The sequence below is a fragment of the Rutidosis leptorrhynchoides genome, chromosome 6 (assembly GCF_046630445.1).
Source record: "Rutidosis leptorrhynchoides isolate AG116_Rl617_1_P2 chromosome 6, CSIRO_AGI_Rlap_v1, whole genome shotgun sequence".
Classification (NCBI taxonomy): domain Eukaryota; kingdom Viridiplantae; phylum Streptophyta; class Magnoliopsida; order Asterales; family Asteraceae; genus Rutidosis; species Rutidosis leptorrhynchoides.
The window spans coordinates 291,065,491-291,087,722 of NC_092338.1; the positions used below are offsets into that span (position 1 = coordinate 291,065,491).

A 22,232-nucleotide genomic window follows, 5' to 3' on the forward strand; every position below is an offset into this window, starting at 1 on the left:
AACAAGTATATATAAAATAGTTTATTACGTAAATGTTTGGGTCTTTTCAAAATTTTGTGCCATGTTCGATAATATATCTTGCACACCATCTAAGACGCCCTTGACTATTACAAATTGACATCTGTTCTATAATGGGTCACAGGTTAGAGTCCAGTTTCTCTCTCTAAGCTTATATTCGATTGACAAATTTATGTGTTCTCCATGTTTTCACAAAGATCTACTTGGTTCGATGTATACTGTCTAATTGTCCATTGTCATGTAGTATGAGTTTGTATGGTTAATACAAATTCACGTGTATTCACAATCATGTTTCACAAGATCTACATGATTTGAAGTATATCGTCTATTTGTCATGTAGTATGAGCTTGATGGTTAGTTATTGGTATCGTAATGTACTGTGTTGGACTGTTGGGGATTATAAGGGAGCTGGCCTGCCTTGTATGGGGCAGTAGTGAAGCTCCAGTAGCTAAAAATCCAACACAGTATTGGTTTAATGAAGTTAATATCTGTTGTACAAAATTGCAATCTAAATATCTAAATATAATTTTGATAAGAAATGTAAAAAGACCCATGATTAGGTTTATTTATACCCAAATTGATTCTATGATTACTCATGAGCATCATCTTTTATTTATCAACAAATTTTAGATGATACAAATACTTAATATGCTTGGCTGCTTGCTTGCCATATAACAAACTCATTTTACACAGAGTATATATATCAGTATCAGTATAATAAACAAGAATATAATAAAAAGCCCACCGGTTATTACAGTTGAACCCTGCTAATCACAACTGCTCTACCACTATTACCCTACCTAAAATACCAGAGTATAGTGTAGAGACCAAATCTATATACTAATACTGTTTAATTTAATGCATAAGAGCAACAGCAGCTTCCTGCACCAACGGCTCCGTTACATGCACAAAATGTTCAGCCTCCCTTTCCACTTGCTCCCAACACTTGTCTACATCTTTCCCTTCCTTCATCTTCTTAACAAACGCCACAAACTTCCTCCAGTTATCAGCCTGAAACAACTCCGGGTTCATCCTCAGATACGTAAACGCACACATCTCATCGTTCTCACTTAACGAAGCTGCCTTCAAAATCTGCTCGTGCGCATAATCATCGTATCTTGGTAAAGCATTCTCTCCCGCAAGTGCCACCTGTGCTTCCTGTGTCGCTGATGTCACCTGCTGCACCAACTTTTCAGGTGCGCACTGAGCATCCTGAGGCTGCTCGTGATCACGCATTTCGATACACGTGAAGTTGAAAACCGCACCGTGACGACCCAGCATTCTGGCGATCGGAAGGTACCCGTCTCGGAAACGGGTGTTGTAATAGCCTGCGGTGAGCTCGGGGGCATGGGAGCGGGTCCCGTAATGCCAGTGGATACCTGCAACCTTAACTGAAATCTTGACACCTTGGTTTTCAAAAGTAGAGGTGGCGGATGAGAGTATCATTTCTCCGTGATCCAACAACATTTGCGAATACCAGGTCAGGAAGAAATCTCCATACTCGCTGTTCCAGCCACCGTTTTCTTTCTTGAAGAAACTGGTGTCTTCAGGCCAATTGTTGTACTCACCGGCATCAGTGGGGCCCGTGCTTCCCCATTCTGGTTTACCATAGTTCTCAGATGCAGCTTTCAAACTAGCAAGCATATACTGCAAATATGAACATTTATTTACCGTCTAAAAAGAATCATGAAGCTATACTTTATAACAAACCCAAAGTGATCTGACCTATACCTTGTCATAACATTGAAAAGCTCCAATCCCGGGAAATTTCCAGACTCCATCTTTCTCCGGGTAAGACGGGTAGCGTAGCTCTCCAGCGGGACCCATTCCAACTTGAATTTCCTACAAAAAAGTCAAGACATGCCAAAATTAACATAATAACCAAAACGACTGTAATAAAGCTTTCAAATTTGAGTACAACAACAACGTTACCCAATCCCGCGCTCACGGGGTAAGGGGAGGTAAACTGTAGACAATCTTTCGTCTACTCTAGAATAGAAGAGAAGTCGTTTCTTTACCCACATGTAGAGAAAGAATTCTCCACTCACAGGAAAAGAAAGTCATCCCTCTCTTTATTCCAGGATAGAGAGATTACTTCCATGGGGACCTCCGGCCAATAGTAAAAATTAAGAATTGATACGTACATGGGTGTGCTATACGGACCACAAGAAAAAAGCATGTGAGGCTACACTAAGTGAAACAATAAGCATATATAAAACTATATAAACATACACACAACACACACACACACATAATCCTACATACATACCTAAACACACATACATAGGCGAATACACAAAAACATAAGCATACATACACACACATACATAGGTGAATAGACAAAAACATAAGCATGCATACATACACACACACACATACATAAAAGTATATACATAGACAAACATACATACTTACATACGTAAGTACATACATACATACATACATACATACATACATACATACATACATACACACACACATAAACCTATATACATACCTACATACATTATAATTTGGATATGAAAATAAATTTGATCGCAGCACTCTCTTTCAAATATCAGTTTCAAGTTTGAACAATCAGAGCAATGAAGGTGATAGTTGGGCAGTTGATTGAATGGAAACACGTAGCATCTGTAATATGAAACGGAGAATAATAACGTACCACAATGGTATCACCAAGAAGATGACTAAATTTGTCTCTGAAGGAACGCATGTAATCAGAGTAGCACTGAATGGGAGTCCTGCCTTTGAGGCATGGAATTGTGTCACAACCAAGTGACAGATACTCATTATTCCTTCTTCCCCATTGATCAGTGTATGCAAGATCTGGGTTATTGTTAATCTCTTCCAACACCCACTTTGGCAGCGGTATCCTGTATTGCATCCATATCATATTATTAAAATCTATACCAAATATTAAATGGGGATATTAAGCATTGACATGTCATAATTTTAGAAAAGCCACATCATCACATGAGATGCCTTTCCAATTCAAATGCTCTGTTATTATAATTTATTCAATTCACTTAATTATGAGATTAACTAAAACTTAAGATTCTAATTTACTTCTTGTTGCATAACTGATAAAGGAGATAACTAAATAGTAGTACTAAACACACATACATAGGCGAATACACAAAAACATAAGCATACATACACACACATACATAGGTGAATAGACAAAAACATAAGCATGCATACATACACACACATACATAAAAGTATATACATAGACAAACATACATACTTACATACGTACTTACATACATACGTACATACATACATACACACATAAACCTACATACATACCTACATACATTATAATTTGGATATGAAAATAAATTTGATCGAAGCACTCTCTTTCAAATATCAGTTTCAAGTTTGAACAATCAGAGCAATGAAGGTGATAGTTGGGCAGTTGATTGAATGGAAACACGTAGCATCTGTAATATGAAACGGAGAATAATAACGTACCACAATGGTATCACCAAGAAGATGACTAAATTTGTCTCTGAAGGAACGCATGTAATCAGAGTAGCACTGAATGGGAGTCCTGCCTTTGAGGCATGGAATTGTGTCACAACCAAGTGACAGATACTCATTATTCCTTCTTCCCCATTGATCAGTGTATGCAAGATCTGGGTTATTGTTAATCTCTTCCAACACCCACTTTGGCAGCGGTATCCTGTATTGCATCCATATCATATTATTAAAATCTATACCAAATATTAAATGGGGATATTAAGCATTGACATGTCATAATTTTAGAAAAGCCACATCATCACATGAGATGCCTTTCCAATTCAAATGCTCTTGTTAGTAGGAAGGGAGGATCGTCTGGACGTTGGGGGATACAAATTTGAGAGGAAAACAACTCTATTACTCATAAGAATAGATTTACAGAGTATTACAAAACTCTTACAAAAAAAAAACTCTCAAACTCACACACTCTCTCAAGGAAGTGTTTTGTGATTACACTTCTCTGAGTGATTTGGGATGATTTACAACTGACGTTTGCACCTCTATTTATACTAAAACTTTGGTGGCGGTGGAATGGTGTGAACGAGGAAGGTGTCGTGTGAACGGAGATGGTGGGCGGCCGTCATCGTGTTCATCTTTGCATCTTCTACATGGTGTTCAAAGAAGGCTACTTTGAACATCTAGAAGGTGAGCTTCTAGATTGTAGGCTGGAAACTTTCAATTCTCCCCCTCCAGCCGAATCCACGAACATTCCAGTTATGTCTCTGCATAACTCCAACTTCTCTCGAGTCACCACCTTTGTTAACATATCCGCAGGATTCTCCTTTGTATGGATCTTCACTAGTCTCAACAGTTGTCGATCAATTACCTCGCGTATACAATGATAGCAAATATCAATATGTTTTGTACGGGAATGGTACATGGAGTTCTTGCTCAAATCTAGAGCACTCTGACTGTCACAATATACCTTGTACTCCTTTTGCTTGATTCCAAATTCTTGAAGATAACGCTTTAACCACAACATTTCTTTTCCAGCTTCTGCGGCAGCAATATACTCTGCTTCAGTTGTGGATAATGCAACACACTTTTGTAGTCTTGACTGCCATGAAACAGCTCCTCCTGCAAAAGTGTAAATGAATCCTGAAGTAGATTTCCTACTATCAGGATCTCCGGCCATATCCGCATCTGTATAGCCTTCCAAGATTGGATCAGCTCCCCCGTAACAAAGACATAGATTCTTTGTACCTTTAAGATATCTGAGAATCCATTTTACCACATTCCAATGCTCTTTCCCGGGGTTGGAGAGAAAACGACTCACGGGCCTTGTACACACCATCGCATACATCAAACTTCCAACTGCTGAAGAATATGGTACTGAAGACATCTCCCCGATCTCTTCCTTGGATGAGGGACAAGAACTCTTGCTTAACTTGAAATGGTTGGCTAATGGAATGCTAACAGGTTTGGCATTGTTCATATTGAAACGTGAAAGCACTCGTTCAATATACTTCTCCTGAGATAGCCATAACCTTTTATTCTTTCTGTCTCGAGTTATATGCATTCCCAAAATTTGTTGAGCTTGTCGTAAGTCTTTCATGTCAAAAGACTTCGAGAGTTCCTTCTTCAGATGGTTGATCTTCGTTGTGTCTTTTCCTACGATCAAAATATCGTCTACATATAGTAGAAGAGCAACGAAATCTCCTTCAGAAAACTTCTGAATGTAGACACACTCATCTGCTGCAGTTTTCTTGTACCCTTGACTCACCATGCACGAGTCAAACTTCTTGTACCACTGCCTAGGTGACTGCTTCAAACCATACAAACTTTTCTTCAGCTTGCATACGAGTTTATCTCCTGAAACCTCAAAACCTTCCGGCTGCTCCATGTAAATTTCTTCATGTAAATCTCCATGAAGAAAAGCTGTCTTTACATCCATCTGTTCAAGCTCCAAGTTCATACTTGCGACTAATCCAAGTATGACTCTAATTGAAGTCATCTTGACTACTGGTGAAAATATCTCGTCAAAACCAATCCCTTTATTCTGTTGGAATCCTTTGACTACAAGCCGTGCTTTGTATTTCACCACTTTTCCACTACCATCCTTTTTCAGCTTGAACACCCATTTGTTTTTCAGTGCCTCCTTCCCGCGTGGAAGTTCTACAATCTCATAAGTTTGATTTTTATGCAGAGAATCCATCTCATCCTGCATTGCGAGCAACCATTTTTCTTTATCCTTATGAGTTACTGCTTCATGAAAACTCTCTGGTTCTCAATCTTCAGTAAGTAGAAGGTACTCGGATTCCGAATATCTACTCGATGAAATCCGACCTCGTTCAGATCTACGAACTTCTGGAATATACTGAGGAGATCCACCATCATCTTCGCCTTGTGATGGTCCTGGAACGTCTGACAGATGGGGTTGTGGCTCCCCCTGCTCAGCACCGTCATTTTCCTCATTATCTTCTACTTCTGGCATTTCTTCCTGCACTGAAAATTCATTTCTCATGAATGATTCCGTTGTTGCCTCTGGCACCTGAGCAGCAACATTTGACTTCTGAGATATTGTGGGCTTTTCAATATCTTCTATTGTCTGGCTTTCATGGAACACCACGTCCCTACTTCTGATCACCTTTTTCTCCTTTGGATCCCATAATCTGTATCCAAATTCTTCATCTCCATAGCCTGTGAATATGCATGGAGTGGTCCTTGCATCTAGCTTCTGCCTGAGCTCCTTGAATATATGTGCGTACGCCAAACATCCAAATACTCTTAAGTGAGAGTATGATGGATCCTTTCCAGACCAAAGTTTCTCCGGAACTTCAAAATTCAGTGGTACTGATGGAGATCGGTTGATCAAGTAACATGCGGCTCTGACTGCTTCTCCCCAGAATGGCTTTGGCAGCTTAGCCATACTGAGCATGCTCCGAACACGTTCCATGATTGGTCGGTTCATTCTTTCTGTTATACCATTGTGTTGAGGGGTACGTGGAACTGTCTTCTCATGTCGGATGCCATATGATCTGCAATAGGCATCGAACTGCCTGGAAGAGTATTCACCGCCTTGTCGGATCGAAGACACTTTAACTTCTTTCCTGTCTTACGTTCTACCATGACATGGAACTGTTTGAAGTAATCGAACACCTGGTCCTTCGTCCGCAAGAAATATACCCACACCTTTCGAGAAGTATCATCGATAAACGTCAGAAAGTATCGATTGCCGCCAATTGATTCAACCTATAAGGGACCGCAAACATCAGAGTGTACCAGACTGAGTAACTCTGATTTTCTCGTTGAAGAGGAATTAAACGAGACTCTATGCTGCTTACCAAACAGACAATGATTGCAATGATCTAGTGCAGCGTCCTTGTCTACCTTGATAAGCTCCTTCATTATTAGAGTAGACAACCCTTTCTCACTCATGTGACCGAGTCTCCGGTGCCATAAATTTTGTGAAGCCTCCTTTTCTGCAACATTAATGCTGTCTGTGCAGATCTTCACATGAGTCTTGTACAGTGTGCCACAAATGTGTCCTCGAGCGACTATCATAGCGCCTCTTGACAACTTCCATGTGCCTCTACTGAAATGACTATCATAGCCCTGTTTATCGAGAGCTACTCCGGAGAGTAAATTCAGCCGAAGATCTGGCACATGGCGGACATCCTTCAAAGTGATTGTGCTCCCGGAACTTGTCTTTATCTTGACATCACCAATTCCGACAATCTTAGCGGAACTGGAATTTTCCATCTTCACAGCTCCAAAGTCTCCAGCTTTGTATGTTGTGAAGTATTCCTTGTATGGAGTCACGTGGTAGGAAGCTGCAGTATCTATCACCCATTCCGTATCTTCTCGTGAGACGTGAAGGCATGTCTCATCATGGGTTGAACAGTAAGCTACATCACCTGTGATAGCAACTAATGTTTCTCCACCCTTATTCTTCGGCTGTGAACTGCTTTGACCTTGTTCCTCTTTCAATCTATAGCAGTTTTTTTCATATGTCCCTCTAATCCACAATGATGGCATTTATATGTTGGTTTTCTGCCATCAGCTGACCTGCCCACCTGCCCCTGCTCTTACTTCTGCCTCTCCATTTAATTTTGCTACTCATTCGTTGTGTAAGACCCTATTTCTGTTTCTGACATTTTAGTTATTCGGGACGCCGTCCAGCAAAGAAGGACGGGACGCCGTCCAAGAATTGGGACGCCGTCCAAGAATTGGGACGCCGTCCCATGTGTATGTCGGGCCAGCTGTGGGATTTCAAGATTTTTAGAGGGGTATGTTGGTCTTTTCACATGGCGGCCGGTTTCAAGCCACAAATGGGCAAAGGTTGAGCTCATTCAACCCTATCTTCACCAACAAAACACTCTCAACCATTTTTCTAAAGTTGTTCATCTCGCTCCTAGCTACGTTGTGGTGGTATTGGTAAGCTCAAACTCCGAATTTCATTGTTTAGATGTGATATTCAATTTAGGGTTTTGAGCTAGTTTGTTGTAAAACCCTTTTAGATGATGAAATGGGTTTATAGTGACTTGTTATTCTTGTCACTTGGCGGGTTTTGGGTCGGTTGACGATTTGGCCTTGATTAGGCTTTGATTTGGAGTTTAATCACTTGGATTAGTGATTATGGAAGTGATGGAACCCTTTTTGGGTGAGTTTGGTTAACTAATTTTGAAATGGGTCAAAATTAGGGTTTTGGTGTCAAAATGGGTATGACACGTGTTTAACACTTGTGTTCGGGTTTAATTGGTGTGTTAGGACCATTTTCACTCGTGTTAGTGACTATTGGTTAGTTATGGCGCGGTTTGTGCTTGGAAGTGCATTTGGGTCGAATTGCACTAAGGGTAAATTGGGTTGGTTTGTAAGTCAACCATAATGGTGGTGTTGTATTTGTGATAATGGAATAGGTACTTTCCATTGGCGCGTGGCGGTTTATTTGGAAGCATTCATCAAGGCGACAAGGTGAGTGTTAATATCCTATGTGCCTATGTATGTGTAGGATGGGTGCGGGTCGGGTGAAGTGATTCTCGGCTATAGAGCTCACTTCACATATAGGTGGACTTGATGGGCTTTTGTATGAGTCCAATTGGCACGGTTGTGCGTTTTGGTTGATCACCTTTGGCGTGATGCACGTTTTGTGTGCACGTTATCACACGTGGTTGTGATTTGGATGTTATAACCCCAATGGCGAAGGGTTGATATTGTTGTGATGTGGATGACCCCGATATGGTGGATTTTATAATCCCGTGACCGTGGGTTTTGGTATTGAGAAGTGAATCTCGGGTAGTGCGGATTCATGATGACTCGAGTTGTGCGGTCATCATATTGATGAGGTAATGAATTTCGGGTTGTGCGAATTCATTAAGGCTCGGGTGGTACGGCCAACCTCGGTTGTTGAATTGGTGGAGTGAATTTCGAGTTCGTATGATTGAGGTTAAGGGGTTAACCTTGTAGTTTGGTTACCCATTTATGTACGCGTATTTACTTATATTGTTGTAACTAATCTTGCGGTTTGACTTGGTGGTACGTTAGGTATAACATTGCTTAGTTATGCTTGGATTACGGTATGTGACTCGTATTTGTGTGTTAGCGATGCGCATTTCATTTTATGCATATATATGTATGTAGTATATTCTCACTCACTAAGCGTTAGCTTACCCTCTCGTTGTTTACATTTTTTTATAGATTGAGTGGATGCGGTGGCTCGGGTAAGCACGGGGACTAGTGGACTTGCGTAGTTGCTTTAGAAGACTTGCTTTTGAATTTGATTAGGATTGGGTAGCGTGTCCCCAATCCCATGCTCGGTCTATGTTTTGTATAAACTAATGGGTCGAAATAGTCACTTGTGGTATTTTGGGTCGATGTGGGCCCGGTGTCGTAAAACTCGGTTTTTATTGTGAAAAACTCTTAGTTTAACTTATTGTAATATATTGTGAAAGTGTTTTCATTTAAAAGTGTCGGGAAGCGGGTTTTCGCCCGCGTGTGTTTGAAAAACTGATCAGAACGTTTTAGTACATTTGGACGCCGTCCCATATGGCTGGACGCCGTCCTGTCCTTTACAACTGGACGCCGTCCAGATTAACTGTTCCAGAATTTTTTTTTTTGTGGCACGTTTTCGGATGGTTAACGGGTTGGGTTGTTACAAGTGGTATCAGAGCATGGTCTAAGGGATTTAGGTAACTTGAGATAGGTGCCTAGACTTAGACTTTTGTGTGTGCTTAATTTGCTGCGGGACTTGTAGGATTACGGGTCGGAATGGGCTATAGTTAGTGCCTTGTTTGTAGGTGAACTAACGTTTATATTAGTAATGCGGACATTATTAATATGTTATTGTGTTGTGATAATAATTCTCGCGTGTGTTTATATCGCGTAGAATTTTTGTTGTGTTTGTTTATATCATCGAGCGAGGCGGTCGTTGTACTAACGAGTTGAGACGACGTGTGTGCGTAATAAGGACTTGCAAACCTTATTACGGGTGCAAATCGTGTCTAACAAGTGATGTACGACGAGTGTTGAGCAAGATGGGGCGGTGTTATGCGTGTTGTTTTATACGTTCGTGGACTAATCGTTTTGCATTCTTTAGAATGACGACGCGAAACGAGATCGAGACGAATGACGAGGAGTTTAACTCTAGAGTTGCGGCCGCCGTTGCGGAGCAAATGAGTGCGTTTCGAGAAGAAATGGATAGGAAGTATTTCGAATTTCGGGGTAGTAGTGAAATGGAGCGTTGTCTTAAGAACTTCATGAGGACTAAACCCCCCGATGTATGACAGGAAACCGGATCCTTTGGTAAGCACAACTTGGATTTCGGATGTCGAAGGGTGTTTTCGTACTATTGATTGCCCTCCCGAGAAAAAGACGAGACTCGCTACTAGTCTGTTGCGGGGCAGGGCAAGGGATTGGTTGGATGGTAAGATCGATCTTGTCGGTGGCGAAACGTTTATGGCCTTATCGTGGAACGAGTTTAAGGAGGAATTCTTCGAGGAGTTCCGGACTTCGGCCGATTTGTGGGAATTGCGTAATGAGTTGCGAAATTTGCGACAAGGATCTATGGATTTGAATACTCTCAAGACGACCTTTATGGCGAAGGCTCGTTTTTGCCCGGAGTATTTGGGGAATGATCGTTTGTTAATGGGGGATTTCTATCGGACCATGAATGATGACTTGAAAAGTAAAATTAGTCGAGGACAAGCGAAATCGTTTGCGGAATTATTCAACTTGGCTAGAGGTTTCGAGTCGTATACGCGATCAAAGATGTGTGAACCTTCAAGTAAGAGAAGGGTTGATTCGTACGGCGCCCCGGGTAAGAAAAATAAGGGTGCAAGTGCGAGTACGGGTAATGTGGGAAAAGGCACGGTGGATTCTCGTGCACCTAGATGTTTCAATTGTGGTATTAGGGGCCACAAGTTGTGGGAGTGCACAATGCCGAGAAGTGATGACGGGATGTGCTACTATTGTCATAAGGAGGGGCATCGCAAGCCGGATTGTCCCGAGTTGGCGGCGAATGCCGCAAGGAGACGTTGAGGTACGTTTCATTTTAATAAATATGTCATTTGAATATTTATTTATGTGGCGTTTAAGTTCGGTTTTGTTATTGCATTGTGTTGTGCACGTTATTGTTAAGGGTGACGTTCCTAATGGAAGTACCCTATGGTAATGATTGATTTTTGGACGAAGGGCGTAAGACTTGGTGTAACCAAGCATTCCTTAGTATTTGGGAAATGTTTCTACCAAACCATGGAAATGGGTTTTGGTGTTCGGTTGATAAGCGCGTGTACGCTTTTGTGTTGAGATTGGTGAACCGTGAGGTTCGTCGGGTGGTTGGAACCCTTGAGATCGAGTGTTTTGAATCTCGATGTATGTTGGTAAAGGAGTCTACGTGACGCGAAATTAGGTGCCTCTTTCATACCTACTAGCGTGGTGTTCGACTCCGATTGTGTTGTGGTTACATTGTACTTAGGGTACCGAGATGAAACCCTTAAGTACATGAGTGACTAGGTGAAGTTGACAAGCTATAGCAATCAGATGATTGCGAGAGTGTAGTGTAATTTGTGGTACACTTTTTGTTTGAAGTGTTTAAGGATAGGTTAAAATCCTTCGTATGCTCAAGGTTGGAGCAAGGAATGGTGATGGGTCGTGTGAACCCAATTGTTGGTAAAGTCTACCTTTGGTAGCATTGTACATTGGAACGTAGTTTCAAGTGGGGGAGTTGCACTTCCGCCCGAGGAAGTTTAGTGTGAGATTTCGGATGATGCTTTTGGTAGATCCGTAAATTTGGTCGGTTTGTGGTAGAGTACAATTTCGGATAAATTGTACTTATGGTTTGGATTTGAATTATCACCGAGGTGGTAATGTGGTAAATCTCGTTGAGAGATAATGGACGTGTTTGGTGAGCAAGGTGAAATCCTTCGGTTAAGGGAGGTGTGTCGGATTCTCTTCTAGAGAATTATTGTCTTGTGCCTATGTTTGATATAGGTGGTTCTTGCTCGAGTGTGTGAATGGTTAGTGGTATCCGTTAGGATTCACTATGGCGTAGCAGAGCGCGATGTTACGCTACTCGTCGTTCGAGGCCAAAAGGGCGTTGATTGATGAAGCATGACTTTCGGAGTCCGCTGACTTCATCATGGGAGAGTGCGATTGGTGAAGCATGACCTTCGGGGTCCACTGACTTCATCATGAGTGAGGTGTGATATCGGTGAAGCATGACCTTCGGGGTCCGCTGACTTCATCCGGTGTTGAGATTGGTGGAGCATGACCATCGGGGTCCGCTGACTTCATCAAGGGAGTAGTGTTATGTCGGTATGGTGTAACATTATCGGGAAATGCGAGTACCGGTGGAAAATGCGAGTACCATTCCTGAGTTGTGTTGTGGGACGTGAATATCGGGTTGTTCGTATTCACAATATTTCGGGTTGTACGATTGCCCCTGTTGGTTGGACTCATAGTTTGAGGTAGTGAATGTCGGGTAGTTCGGATTCACTAAGGCTCGGGTTGTACGGCCATCCTCGGTTATACTATGTGGCGGTGGTAGTGAATATCGGGTTGCGCGTATTCACGATGACTCGGGTTGTGCGGTCATTTCGTTGTGAGATGTATGGATTGGGTTGGTGAATTTCGGGTTGTGCAAATTCACTAAGGTTCGGGTTGTTTCGACCATCCTCCATTCCTCCATATGTGTTTAGGCTCGGGTTGTTTCGGCCATGTTGAGTTGTGATCTATCGGTTGTTTTATACACCGATGGTGGGGTCGTGAGGACCGTGTGGTTTGATCTATTGGTTGTTTTATGCACCAATGGTGGGGTCGTAAGGACCATGTTGTGTGAACTATCGGTTGATTTATACACCGATGGTGGGGTCGTGAGAACCATGTTGTAGGATTAGTGATGTGATAGCCGTGCTTCGCTCACATGTTGTTACAGGTGTGACGAATTGTCGATTTTGGTACACCTTTGGATTAGCATTGCCATAGTCGTTTTGGGCGCTATCGGTTTTAACCGTTTGTTATGATGTTACGGTAGTTGCGTATGGGTCGTATTGCGCACTACAAGGGATGTTTAGTGATTGGTGTTATCCGTAAGGATTCGTTTGGTTCGGTCTCCATCGTTTCGTGTTGTTGACCTTAGGTTGACTTGGTTACTTTTAGCATTGTACTCGGTAAGGATACGCTAGGGGATTGATATCTCGGTTCGAGATTTGGTTGAGTTTTCCCGATGTTAGGGAATGAGCATGGCTTTAGTGCTCGGATTAGTGAATTTGATAAATCGCGGGCGACGATTTAGTTGTTAAAGGCGATTCACTGGGAAGGATTGCTTAGGAAAGTCGGATTGGGGCTATGTTCGTGGACCGTTGAGTGAGGTCTGTTCGGTTACGTGTTGCAGATCACGAGGACGCGATCGTGTTTAAGTGGGGGAGAGTTGTAAGACCCTATTTCTGTTTCTGACATTTTAGTTATTCGGGACGCCGTCCAAACCTTCGGGACGCCGTCCAACAAAGAAGGACGGGACGCCGTCCAAGAATTGGGACGCCGTCCCATGTGTCTGTCGGGCCAGCTGTGGGATTTCAAGATTTTTAGAGGGGTATGTTGGTCTTTTCACATGGCGGCCGGTTTTAAGCCACAAATGGGCAAAGGTTGAGCTCATTCAACCCTATCTTCACCAACAAAACACTCTCAACCATTTTTAGTGAGAGAGCAAGGGTTTTAGAGAGAGAGAGGTTGATTTGGAGAAGAAGGAGTCGGATTCTCGCTGAAGCTCGGGTTCTAAAGTTGTTCATCTCGCTCCTAGCTACGTTGTGGTGGTATTGGTAAGCTCAAACTCCGAATTTCATTGTTTAGATGTGATATTCAATTTAGGGTTTTGAGCTAGTTTGTTGTAAAACCCTTTTAGATGATGAAATGGGTTTATAGTGACTTGTTATTCTTGTCACTTGGCGGGTTTTGGGTCGGTTGACGATTTGGCCTTGATTAGGCTTTGATTTGGAGTTTAATCACTTGGATTAGTGATTATGGAAGTGATGGAACCCTTTTTGGGTGAGTTTGGTTAACTAATTTTGAAATGGGTCAAAATTAGGGTTTTGGTGTCAAAATGGGTATGACACGTGTTTAACACTTGTGTTCGGGTTTAATTGGTGTGTTAGGACCATTTTCACTCGTGTTAGTGACTATTGGTTAGTTATGGCGCGGTTTGTGCTTGGAAGTGCATTTGGGTCGAAATTGCACTAAGGGTAAATTGGGTTGGTTTGTAAGTCAACCATAATGGTGGTGTTGTATTTGTGATAATGGAATAGGTACTTTCCATTGGCGCGTGGCGTTTTATTTGGAAGCATTCATCAAGGCGACAAGGTGAGTGTTAATATCCTATGTGCCTATGTATGTGTAGGATGGGTGCGGGTCGGGTGAAGTGATTCTCGGCTATAGAGCTCACTTCACATATAGGTGGACTTGATGGGCTTTTGTATGAGTCCAATTGGCACGGTTGTGCGTTTTGGTTGATCACCTTTGGCGTGATGCACGTTTTGTGTGCACGTTATCACACGTGGTTGTGATTTGGATGTTATAACCCCAATGGCGAAGGGTTGATATTGTTGTGATGTGGATGACCCCGATGTGGTGGATTTTATAATCCCGTGACCGTGGGTTTTGGTATTGAGAAGTGAATCTCGGGTAGTGCGGATTCATGATGACTCGAGTTGTGCGGTCATCTTATTGATGAGGTAATGAATTTCGGTTTGTGCGAATTCATTAAGGCTCGGGTGGTACGGCCAACCTCGGTTGTTGAATTGGTGGAGGAGTGAATTTCGGGTTGTGCGAATTCACTAAGGCTCGGGTTGTTCGGCCAATGTTCGTATGATTGAGGTTAAGGGGTTAACCTTGTAGTTTGGTTACCCATTTATGTACGCGTATTTACTTATATTGTTGTAACTAATCTTGCGGTTTGACTTGGTGGTACGTTAGGTATAACATTGCTTAGTTATGCTTGGATTACGGTATGTGACTCGTATTTGTGTGTTAGCGATGCGCATTTCATTTTATGCATATATATGTATGTAGTATATTCTCACTCACTAAGCGTTAGCTTACCCTCTCGTTGTTTACATTTTTTTATAGATTGAGTGGATGCGGTGGCTCGGGTAAGCGCGGGGACTAGTGGACTTGCGTAGTTGCTTTAGAAGACTTGCTTTTGGATTTGATTAGGATTGGGTAGCGTGTCCCCAATCCCATGCCCGGTCTATGTTTTGTATAAACTAATGGGTCGAAATAGTCACTTGTGGTATTTTGGGTCGATGTGGGCCCGGTGTCGTAAAACTCGGTTTTTATTGTGAAAAACTCTTAGTTTAACTTATTGTAATATATTGTGAAAGTGTTTTCATTTAAAAGCGTCGGGAAGCGGGTTTTCGCCCGCGTGTGTTTGAAAAACTGATCAGAACGTTTTAGTGCATTTGGACGCCGTCCCATATGGCTGGACGCCGTCCTGTCCTTTACAACTGGACGCCGTCCAGATCAACTGTTCCAGAATTTTTTTTTTTTTGGCACGTTTTCGGATGGTTAACGGGTTGGGTTGTTACACGTTGTCTCCCCCGATTCTCGGTGACAAAGACATGAGTCTGATCTGTGCCCATGTCCTTTCTCCTTGCCTCTTCACTGAATAGGGCATCTCTGACCATTGACATGGTAAGTTTGCCATTCGGGGCTGAGTTGCTGAGTGTTACTACCAGCGTTTCCCAACTATCGGGAAGGGAACTAAGTAACAGTAGCGCCTGAACTTCATCGACAAGAGGCATCTCTACAGACGATAACTGGTTGACCAAGCTCTGGAACTCACTGGTATGCTCGGCAACTGAAGTTCCACTTTTGAGCTTCATGTTGACTAAACGCCTCATCAGCAGGGCTTTATTCCGAGCAGTCTTGGCCTGGTACATGTCCTCCAACTTTTTCCAGAGGACATATGCGTCTGTCTCTTGTGCAACATGGTGGAAGACACTATGATCAATCCATTGACGGATCTGACCAATAGTTTTTCGGTTTGATTTCTTCCACTCTCTCTTTGGCAGAATCAGGGTTTATACCCTTCAATTCAATAGGATCGAACAAATCCTTACAGCTGAGGAGATCTTCCATCCGAGGTTTCCACAACGTGTAGTTTGTGGCTGTGAGCATAATCATAGCTCCGGAAGATGATGTTGACTCTTCTGTGGACATTATCACCTTACAAATAATTTTTCAACACAAACGGGGTTGAATTGTAGAAAACAGAGATCACCGTTACGTCCGGAACGGTTGAAAATGGTGGAATAGACACTTCGCGGCTTAAATTCCACCTACGGGGCAAAATTATAATTTTTATAAACTTAAGGGACTAAAAATGAAATTCTGAAAATTTCAGGGACCAAATTGTAAAATTTCAGAACTGCTACAGGAACTTGCTACAGTACTGCTACAGGAACTTGCTACAGTACTGCTACAGGAACGTGCTACAGTGCCGCCAGCTGCTACAGTGAATTGCTACATGACTGCTGCAGTGATCGCCTTCTCCGGCGAAAATTCCGGCACCAGTCGTCTTCTCCGGCGAGTTGACCAAACTTTGACCGCGTTTTCTGGGCTCGTTATAACTCCGTTTAAGTCGCCGTTTTTGCGTTGGACTCGGTTCGACGAGACGAATCCAATGGTACACTCAAAATTGAATTTTGAGAAAACTTCAGAAAACCCAAAACTCGACCAACGTCTCTAACCAAGCTCTGATACCACTTGTTAGGCAGAGAGGATCGTCTGGACGTTGGGAGATACAAATTTGAGAGGAAAACAACTCTATTACTCACAAGAATAGATTTACAGAGTATTACAAAACTCTTACAAAAAAAAACTCTCAAACTCACACACACTCTCAAGGTTGTGATTACACTTCTCTGAGTGATTTGGGATGATTTACAACTGAGGTTTGCACCTCTATTTATACTAAAACTTTGGTGGCGGTGGAATGGTGTGAACGAGGAAGGTGTCGTGTGAACGGAGATGGTGGGCGGCCGTCATCGTGTTCATCTTTGCATCTTCTACATGGTGTTCAAAGAAGGCTACTTTGAACATCTACGGTGAGCTTCTAGATTGTAGGCTGGAAACTTTCAATTACTGTTATTATAATTTATTCAATTCACTTAATTATGAGATTAACTAAAACTTAAGATTCTAATTTACTTGTTGTTGCATAACTGATAAAGGAGATAACTAAATAGTAGTACTAACATCATCAATTCAAAAGAACTCTTGAATATACAAGGAGTGCCATTAGAAATATTCCCTAGGTCCTTATTCATCTTGGTGTTGGATATAAATGAATCTTTACAATGAAAATGTACTTGGTTCAGAGATGCAATGCAATCGTTTGAAGAAAATCCATGTAGGAGATGATGCTTCTTCAATGGTGTAATCACTGATTTACCTTACAAACCTTTTCATTACTTCTATTATATCTTTTTTTTCTTTTTTTTTCCCCCTCCTGAAGTTGCAGTTACGAATAGGCGATTGAGATTGTTGTCGTCGTCTTTCAAATACTCCTAAGTGACCTGGTCTGGCTAAACAACTATTCATCTAAAGTACTTAGTTCTGAAAACCAATTGATTGTTTTGTGAATATATATTGCTTTTTTGCAATATTTTAAACCTAATGAAACACTATTCTGACGTTTGGTACAGCAGTTTAACTTTCTCTTTGCCAATTACTCTGAAAGACGTTAAACATAGTAATAATTTAGATTTCAAAGTGGTGACTGAATGCAGGTACCATTTTTATTAACTTATCTTTGTATTAATACTTTTAACGGCAACTATTTGAAATTCCATGATCATAGTATAGTAGCCATATGAAATATTAGGAAATGAGTGAAAATGGATGAAGGTAATAATATTTTAAATAATTAAAAAAATCAAAATTGCAAAATTTGAATATGGGTCACCCACTCACCCAGAAGTTAATGGCCTATGTTGCTTCAAGAATTCATCAATAGGAACATGAGAGAAGACGGAGTACTTTTCTAGCTTTAATTGGTTGGAGTATTTTACAGGTATATCTTGCATTAAACTATTGGATGTTAATAGCAGTAAAACAGATACATTAATCTCTGATAACAATATACATCTTGGGTTAATCTAGCAACACACTCAACCACTCATTTTCCTTATTGATACATACGTTTATACTTTTGGCAGTCTCTTACGATAAGACTGTGTTTAGTACTTAATTAGTAAGTAATGTTTTATTTATTCAACCTAAAAGGCTAAAATGGAAGTTAATTGAAATGAAATGAGCGGAAATGAACTTACGTGCAAGAATCGCCCACGTTTCCACCACATTGATGGAAAGACATGACTGCCTGAACCTTGAGCCCATGTTTCTTAGCCATTTCCAACAGCTCTGCATAACCACCCCAATTATACTCACCAGCTCTCTCTCTTTCAACTAATCCCCACCACACATCCATCATTATCCCTTCAACACCTGCACTCTTTAACGCCTGTAAACTCGCCTTCATTGCCTTCCGTCTATTCACTCCGTTACTCATCGTCACACTATCTAACGGCATCATCACATAAACCGGAACTCCCTTTTTATCAACACTTACGTCACCACCACCGCCCTTTCTATGCTCTCTCACCACCACCTCTTCTTCAGTCATTAAATCCTGACACGCAACCGACAGATCCACTCTCATTCCGCCTCTCACCGGACTCATCGGCGGAGACGGCGATAGCCTGTCCATATCCGTAGCCTGTTTCTGTACGGACACACGGATGTTCGCCGGCGGTGATCTCCACACGGCGGAAGCACTCACTGCGGCTGTTGTTGGCTCTTCTCCGGCTGTGTGACCGGAGTCCGATACAAGTGGAGTGCCGGATAAACCTCCGATTTGATTTAAACTCATCGCCATTTAATAACACAAATTTAACCTCGAATTGTAATAACAGATGCTTATAATTGAAGGAATAATAATTTATTATACTTTTAATTAAGAATTTATAATAGAGAGAATTTTATATGAGATTAGATGAAAATTTGGAGGGGAGGAAGTTGAATGTATATATAGATACAGATGGATATACAAAAGTAGGACTTGGAGATTCAAGTCATTCAACAAGGATAACGTGAAGATGCACAATTTGATTTTTTTTTTTAAGCTATAAAAAACAAAAAGAAAAAGAGAAAAGGGAAATAATCAAAAAGAAAATCTTTAATAAGCCGTTAAGTAAGTGACACGTGTAATGTCAAAACACGTGGGATAGTATGAGCCACGCCGGAGGCAACGGTTGTGATGGTGTTTGGAGTTATGTGCAATTGGACGGTGAGATAATGTTACGCGTGAAGTATCGAGGATGATGTACTTTATATCGATAACCTTGTGACCCACTTGATTGCTTAATGAGTGGTCACGAAATGTTGATTGTCTGGTTAAAAAAACAAATGACAATTAATTAGAATACGGAAGTGATATGTACACGATCTCAAATTTTTCATACACAACCAAATCAATTTTTTAGACCATTTTACTCTTTCTTACTTAAACTTACTCCATATCACACATTTTTAGGAAGGGTAAAATGGTCTAAAAAATTAATTTGGTTGTGTATGAAAAATTTGAGATTGTGTACATATCACTCCCCATTAGAATAAAGAGCAATTGATCGAAATGCCCAACATCTCAAATAAACTATAAGGGCTGAAAGTTGTGATGTGGTTCAGCGGTTGGTGGTCTGTGTGACGACCCGCTAAAATCGTAATTGACGGCGCCGTCAACTTAGGTCCCATTACGTGGTCATAGTCCCTAAATGAGACTCGTTTGACCAAAATTGTGTTGCATTCATTTGAAACGTGTAGGACTTGCAAAGTTTTAAGTTTACCAAACGGTTCGACAACAAGTTTAGGTTTACAAAAGTTATAAAGTATAATGAAATAATTTGCGACATAATATAAGTTGAAAATCACGAATGCTATCAATAGCGTATGCATGTATGCTTGACTCCAAGCAAGAAATCAAAGTGTGCGGAAGCATGTATCAAGTAGCCAATCAAGAACCTGAGGAACATATAGAAAACTGTCAACGAAAAACGTTGGTGAAATCATAGGTGTATTTGTAAACGTTGTTTTGAACCACAAGATTTAGTATTTCATAAAGTTGATTATCCAAATCGTTTGCATTCCAAAAGTTGTTGTTTGTATCACGAGCACCCAATTATCAAAACTTAACTGTATACGAACCCCGTTATCATAGTGTTAGAACCTACACTATACCCGAAAATATATTTCATTCGCTAACGGTAGCGAACCGTCCGAATGAGGGCTCGTCAAACCCGTATGGATCCACACAACATAAGTTCTCGCTTACACCCTGCAAGTGTAACTAATGATAATTAATTTGAGGCTTTTTGTTCTAACTCGCACGTTGAATGTTTGTTTTTGTACTTGTGTTCAAAGCATAAAAGTATAAAATGTATATGTTTCTCATCCCATAATTTAAAAGAGTAAAAGTTGTTGAAAAGGTGGGACTATGATCTCACCGTAGTTGCACGCCAAAGTACATCATTTTAAACGTTGTGCAATGAAAGTTGTTTAAACATGACCTAAACAAATAAGTTATATCAACACCGGGTAAAACAGAAGGTTGGTCGAAATGTGTTCAATTAGTCCTATGGCTCGTTACGACTCGATTATATAGCATGTGTGTCACGTTGTCAAGTTTCATGCAAGATATAAGTACAAGAGATAGGTTATAACGTTTAAATAAAGTATTGGTTAAGTTTGAATAAAAGTCAACTTTGGTCAAAGTCAAAGTCAACGAAAAAGTCAACAAGTTCGGGTCGGGTCTCGGACAATTTTTCCAAGTTTCATAATCATATATGAGCATGTTAGAACAAGTTTCATGTTAATCGGAGGTGCGTAGCATAGTTAGAATTAAATGAAAAACGACAATTTTGGACAGCCATATTTTCCAGGCTTGTGATGACCCGAAAATTTATGACCAAATTTAAACTTTATCTTTAAATGATTTAATGTTTCCGACACGATAAGCAAAGTCTATGAAGTTGAATCTCAAAATTTTAGAAATATTTCATGTATTAAATTACATTTGACTGCTCTCGACGATTCATGAACAATTATATGTATGTATATATATATATAAATATATATATATATATATATATATATATATATATATATATATATATATATATATATATATATATATATGTACAAGTAAAAAAACGACTTTCCTACCGTAAAACACTATTTGCTACAGTAAAATGACTTTGCTACAGTAAAACACTATTTGCTACAGTAAACACTATTTGCTACAGAGCTACAGTGTAAACGACTTTGCTACAGTAATTTGCTACATTAAACACTATTGCTACAGTAAAACACTATTTGATATCGACGAACTAACAAACAAAAACATGATAAGGCGGCCATGCGATCGCATGGCAAAAACACTGAAAACTCATGCGATCGCATGGAGTCAGATTTCAAGAAAAGTCTATAAATTGAATTCGATTTCTGTTCGTTTACACACACATATATCTCTCTATTATTTATATTTATATTATTATTATTATTATTATTATTATTATTATTATTATTATTATTATTAAGATTAATATTATATTATTATTATTAATCTTATTATTATTATTAGTAATATTATACATAAAATATTACGACGAGGTCATGAGCGTGTCACTTTTAAAATGGGTTTTCATACGGGATAAAGCTAAGAAAATTATGGGTTATTACTAAGGGAGGTTATGGGTATTATTCGAGGGTTATGCTCGTAAAGTCAAACCTAGTGTTTATCATCTCCGTACGTCTACGTACTTTTCTGAAATATTGAATCACAATATTGATACATTGAGATCTGCGATTATTTGATATTCCGGGTTTCGGTCACATTACGATGAACAACTTTATGTGCTGCTAAGGTGAGTTTCATATGATCCCTTTTACTCAATATATTTTTGGGCTGAGAATACATGCGACTGTTTTTAAATACTGAAAATACTAGATTTATATGTGTGAGTTTCGTTGCTCCCTTTTTAATTGCTTTTGCAATATATATTTTTGGGCTGAGAATACATGCAATTTATTTTAAACGCAATGGATACAAGTACATACTTAATTCTACACTGAGTTTAAACTGAAAATCCCTTAGCTTTGGTAACTAGTAACTGCCAGTACATAGGATGTGGACTGGTGGGCGCGAA

General features: G+C 40.4%; 1 protein-coding gene across 1 annotated transcript; it reads right to left on the minus strand.

Annotated features, from left to right (window-relative positions):
- Positions 1-658: 658 nt before the first annotated feature.
- LOC139851618 (beta-amylase 1, chloroplastic-like) lies at positions 659-18,940 on the minus strand. Its single transcript, XM_071840713.1, has 4 exons — positions 18,303-18,940; positions 3,493-3,703; positions 1,750-1,860; positions 659-1,665 (listed from the first exon to the last, which is right to left on the minus strand). Exons 1-4 carry the CDS (start codon positions 18,905-18,907, stop codon positions 874-876), a joined length of 1,719 nt encoding a protein of 572 aa, XP_071696814.1. The 5' UTR covers positions 18,908-18,940; the 3' UTR covers positions 659-873.
- Between the last annotated feature and the right edge of the window lie 3,292 nt (positions 18,941-22,232).